At 34.3% G+C, this 5,122-nt stretch overlaps 1 protein-coding gene across 1 annotated transcript; it reads left to right on the top strand.

Annotated features, from left to right (window-relative positions):
* Positions 1-1,884: 1,884 nt before the first annotated feature.
* Positions 1,885-4,482, top strand: LOC135847870 (maltase A2-like). The gene is made up of 9 exons (XM_065367605.1): positions 1,885-2,246; positions 2,325-2,485; positions 2,569-2,706; positions 2,777-3,018; positions 3,093-3,273; positions 3,398-3,620; positions 3,721-3,916; positions 4,025-4,165; positions 4,232-4,482. The coding sequence occupies exons 1-9, from the start codon at positions 1,919-1,921 to the stop codon at positions 4,311-4,313; spliced, it is 1,692 nt and encodes a 563-aa protein (XP_065223677.1). The 5' UTR covers positions 1,885-1,918; the 3' UTR covers positions 4,314-4,482.
* Positions 4,483-5,122: the final 640 nt, after the last annotated feature.

Raw genomic sequence — 5,122 nt, 5'->3', positions numbered from 1 at the left:
ATCTATGTATGTACTCGTACCTACCTACTCACAAATTTCTTCCACGAGAGACTTTTACATTCATGAGATCACTCAATCTTCGAACACATTTACGTAATATAAAATAATTATGAGAAACTAATTTCTCTGAAAACAAACACAAAACACTCACAAGGGAACTACTTGAGGTGTCACACTCCGATTTGAATGAGACCGCGATTTTTGGAAAGAGCATAGTCTAAAACCCCCAAAAACAAATTTTCAGCTGCCCAAGTTCATTTTTCGATTTTTGGCGAATTTTTGAAAATTCAAAATTAACTGTTTTTGGCGATTTATGCTTTTTTTAAAAAAAAGAACGTACTTGATCAATAAAAATGGTCAAAATAAGTCCCAAAACTAATATTACCTAATTACCCAAATCCAAAGTTAATCCATCTCTAGCCATTCAGGCGCCTCCAGCGCGATTTTTCAATTTCTCCAGAATATTGAATTTGCTCCAGAAGGGGTGAATATGAAGTTGGGCAGCTAAAAATCGAGTTGTAGGTATATTACACTCGACCTGTTTAACGAGTTTATCCACATTTGAGCCGATTTTGAGAATGACACCTCAAAAGTGGCTTTTAGACCAGTTTTTTTCAAAAGTAAAAAATCCGAAAAAACAAAAGATAACCGTTTGTGAGAAAATTTTTGAAATTTGCGCGAATCACTGTATTTCTTCAAAAACTAACACCCGGAGCGCAAATTCTACCTTTTCCAGCCGTTTTGGAGCGAGAGTGACACCTCAAAAAACCACTCTTGAGGTGACACTCTCAAAATCGGCTCAAATGTGGATAAATTCGTTAAATAGGCCGAGTGTAATATACAACTCGATTTTTAGCTGCCCAACTGCATATTCACGCCTTCTGGAGCAAATTCAAAATTCTGGAGAAATTGAAAATCGCGCTGGAGGCTCCAGAATTGCTGGAAATTGTGAAATTTTGATTTGGGGGGTTAGTTACGGACAAAATACAGCGATTCGCGCAAATTTCAAAAATTTCCTCACAAACGGTTATCTTTTGATTTTTTGGATTTTTTAATTTTGAAAAAAGCTGGTCAAAAAACCACTCTTGAGGTGTCACTCCCAAAATCGGCTCAAATGTAGATAAACTCGTTAAACAGGTCGAGTACAATACACAACTCGGTTTTTAGCTGCCCAACTGCATATTCACGCCTTCTGGAGCAAATTCAAAATTCTGGAGAAATTGAAAAATCGCGCTGGAGGCTCCTGAATGGCTAGAAATTGTGAAATTTGGATTTGGGTAATTATCTAATATTAGTTTTGAGACTTATTTTGACCATTTTTATTGATCAAGTACGTACTTTTTTTAAAAAAAGCATAAATCGCCAAAAACAGTCAATTTTGAATTTTCAAAAATTCGCCTGGTTTTGGGGGTTTTAGACTATGCTCTTTTCAAAAATCGCGGTCTCGTTCAAATCGGAGTGTGACACCTCAAGAGGTTCTTTTATCACCTTCAAAATACGAATACAACCAAAAATCAAATTATTATGAAAAAAACATTATTTATCGTTTATAAAATATCTCTTCGAATAAGTATTTATTTACACACGAATGAGAATCAGATTGCGTACGCTAATTCAACAAACTTACCTACCACATTAATGACCACTCGAGAATTACCAACGCTAATAATGATAAATGCCACGATGAATGGAGTACATTCAGTACAGAAAGAGATAATACTTAGGCAATAGGCAAACAATCATCGAGACATTGTGACGAAATACCTATTTTAAGGTAGAATACGATCTATTTTGGAAAATAAATCATCACTCGGTAGATACATATATGCTATAAAAAGAACTTCACTCTTCACCTGATCACATTAATCTTTCATCATTCACGCATCGAATTGAATAGTTGATTTTCAAAGTAACAAAAATGAAGTTCGTTCAAGTTGTGATATTATCGATTCTAATATCGAGTTCCTGGGCTGTGGATAGAAGCTGGTGGAAGCACGCTACCATGTACGAAGTTTTTTTGAAATCGTTCAAAGACAGCAATGGAGATGGGGTTGGAGATATCAGAGGAATAATTTCAAAATTAGATTATCTCGTCGATATTGGCATCGATACGATATGGGTGACGCCTTATTTCCCTTCTTCGATGGCTGATGGAGGATACGACATTACTGATTTTTATGGAATAGATCCTACTTACGGTACAATGGAAGATTTCGACGAATTATTGAAGGAAATGAAAAAACGAGGTGACTATTACCAAAAAAAAAATCATTATAGATATCTGAATCTAAATTTACATGTCTTAAATAATACTTTTCTAAAAGGTCTAAATTTTCTGATGGACTTGGTGATCAATCACAGCAGCGATGAACACGAATGGTTCCAAAAATCTATTAAAAAGGTAGCACCTTACACAGACTACTATGTTTGGGCCGATCCGAAAGGTTTTGATCGAAATCGCAACCCTATTCCACCAAGTAACTGGGTAAGATTTTCGACCAGTCATTAATATTTCAAAAACATGAGCATATGAAGTGAAAAAATCATTTTCTTCTCATCAATATACAGGTCAGCATCTTCGATATAACAAGACCTACTTCAGCTTGGACTTGGAATGCGGAAAGAAAGCAATTCTATTTCCACCAATTTGGAGTAAAACAACCAGACTTCAATTTACGTAACGTCAACCTAAAGGAAGACCTGAAAGTAAGCGACAATGTTTCGCAACGTGATTATAGGGCATTGGCATTCCCATGTTCATTATGTTCATTTCCAGGCTCTGATGAAATTCTGGCTAGACAAAGGAGTGACAGCGTTCAGAGTAGACGCTGTGCCATTTTTCATGGAAGATCCGCTATTTCGCGATGAAACCGATACATACGAAATGATCAGAGTAGCTAAAGGAATTCAAGACGGTTTCAGTCCTCGACTCCATCATCCAGACACGATTCCATTTTTAAACGAATTAGCTCTATATCTTCGACGATACGATCGACAAAACAAAAAAAAGCTCGAAAGGTTGGTTAACATTTCTTATTTTCTCAAATATGAACCCGATGAAATACATATATCAACGTTCATATTCGAAATAGTGCGATGATAGCCGAAGCATATGGACACGAGAACCTCCTAATGAAATACTTCGGATCATCACAGTTCCCAATGAACTTCCGCTTAACAGGGCTTCAAAAGTATTTAGACTCCCAGGAGTTGATTGATCATTTGAATATGTGGTTGAAAAGTTTACCCAAAGGAGCACCATCGAATTGGGCAGTAAGTTGATTAGCCTACCATATTCAAAACTCTGATCTTCAGCTTCTTTATTTTGTTTTGATCAATCAATTCTCAACTAAATTACCTCATACCTGCCTACAAAACTATGTACTTTCAATTCTAGTTGGGCAATCACGATCAAGGCCGAATTTTCCAACGTTTTAACAAAGAATACAATAATATTTTACTAACATTGGTCACCATGCTACCTGGAACCAGTGTGATTTATTACGGTGAAGAAATTAGCCAAGAGAACTTTGATATTACACCAGGAAAAGAAAAAGATTTTTTCGTAGATCGAGATCACCATCGTTTACCGATGCAATGGGACGATTCCTTAAATGCAGGTACCTAAATTTATTTTTTCATGTAAATATTTTCCCCCACGATTACCTACCTACTCTTCTCAATCATCACATTTACCAACTCTTCAAATACTACTTAAAGGTTTCACATCTGGTGAAAAACCATGGGCACCGCTTTACCCGGGATATTGGAATTGGAACGTCGAAGCACAAAAACAACAGAAGGATAGTACCTTGAATTTTTTCAAGGATTTAACCTCACTTCGAAAGATAGAAACTTTTAAATATGGTGGCCTGAAATTCTACACGATATCAAAATGGATACTTGCTTTCACTAGGTAGTTTTCACTTTTCACGTTCTATTTCATAATATATGTAGGTACCTACATATCTAATATGAAGCTTTACAAGAATCAGTACATTAAAAACCTTCTATTTATATTAAGGACTTATCGCCAATCTAAATACTTGGTTGTGCTGAATTTGGGAATTGACAGTAATATTGTAGATTTGCATTCTGGTATAGACGATTTACCAGCGACTTTGACTGTAGCAGCAGCAAGTCCGAATTCGGGGTACAAAAAAGGGTAAATGCAACATTTTTTTTCATTTTCAATTATTTTAGATACTAATAATTTATTCAAATTTCACAGACAAAAATTCAATACAATTTCAAATCATCAGAATGCTCCACTCCTGCGACCAGAGTCCAGCGTTGTGCTGACCTTTGAATAAAGCTTTTTTTTTTCAAAGGAAATACGTCCATCATTTTGAAGAAAGGAGACGAATAAAAACTCCAACATAAATATACCTACCTACAACACTGTTTTTATTTTACTAAGCTAAATCATTGCTTTCATTTTATTTTTAAAAATTGTATGTTAATTTTATCAAACAAATATTTAAAAATCAATACAATAATTATGGCGATTGGAGAGTAATTTCTTACTTCGCTAGATTTCAAAATTCGACTTTTCTCTAAGATTTTTCAAGTTTCATCACTTAGGGCTAATTGATTGATAGATTGACGATTTAATCAACAAAAATTAGAACTGAGAATAAAGAAACCATACCGTTTATTCGATAAAAATTATAAACAATATGAAACAAGATTTTAAAAAAATTGTTTACACAAGCACATTCAATGTGAATAATATTATAGGTATTTTCTACTTCAATCAGCAGATTTCCACTTATTTAGTTATGAAGCGAGTCAAGATTGCAATAAAATTTGAGCATAATTAGCAAAATTTTAAAATCAAATTTTTGTGAAAAAAAATTAATTAATGCATCAACAATTATTTATTGGCGTTTATCGAATCAACGATTCACTGTTTGAATCATCGTTCATTTTATTCAACTATTAATGAAATCACCAATTTTGATGAAAATAAAAACAGCTGATCGATTCAGTATGGTTTTATTTCAATAATAAATTTATTTTCTGGTAAGCCGACGCAGAATATTTGTGTAAGACACTTGAACGTTTAAATATCGCGAAAAATTATTCAACAACAATCCGATCACTTTGATTGCTGTGAAAT

Source organism: Planococcus citri, chromosome 5 (genome assembly GCF_950023065.1).
Source record: "Planococcus citri chromosome 5, ihPlaCitr1.1, whole genome shotgun sequence".
Classification (NCBI taxonomy): domain Eukaryota; kingdom Metazoa; phylum Arthropoda; class Insecta; order Hemiptera; family Pseudococcidae; genus Planococcus; species Planococcus citri.
The sequence above is the reverse complement of the archived record's forward strand: the minus strand, read 5'-3'. Positions and strand labels throughout refer to the sequence as shown.

Bases quoted from the DNA above. Each gene is read 5' to 3' on its own strand.
- LOC135847870 (XM_065367605.1), top strand. From the start codon at position 1,919: ATGAAGTTCGTTCAAGTTGTGATATTATCGATTCTAATATCGAGTTCC. The intron at 2,707-2,776 runs GTAAGCGACAAT...GTTCATTTCCAG, and splicing joins ACCTAAAGGAAGACCTGAAA to GCTCTGATGAAATTCTGGCT. The intron at 4,166-4,231 runs GTAAATGCAACA...CAAATTTCACAG, and splicing joins AATTCGGGGTACAAAAAAGG to ACAAAAATTCAATACAATTT.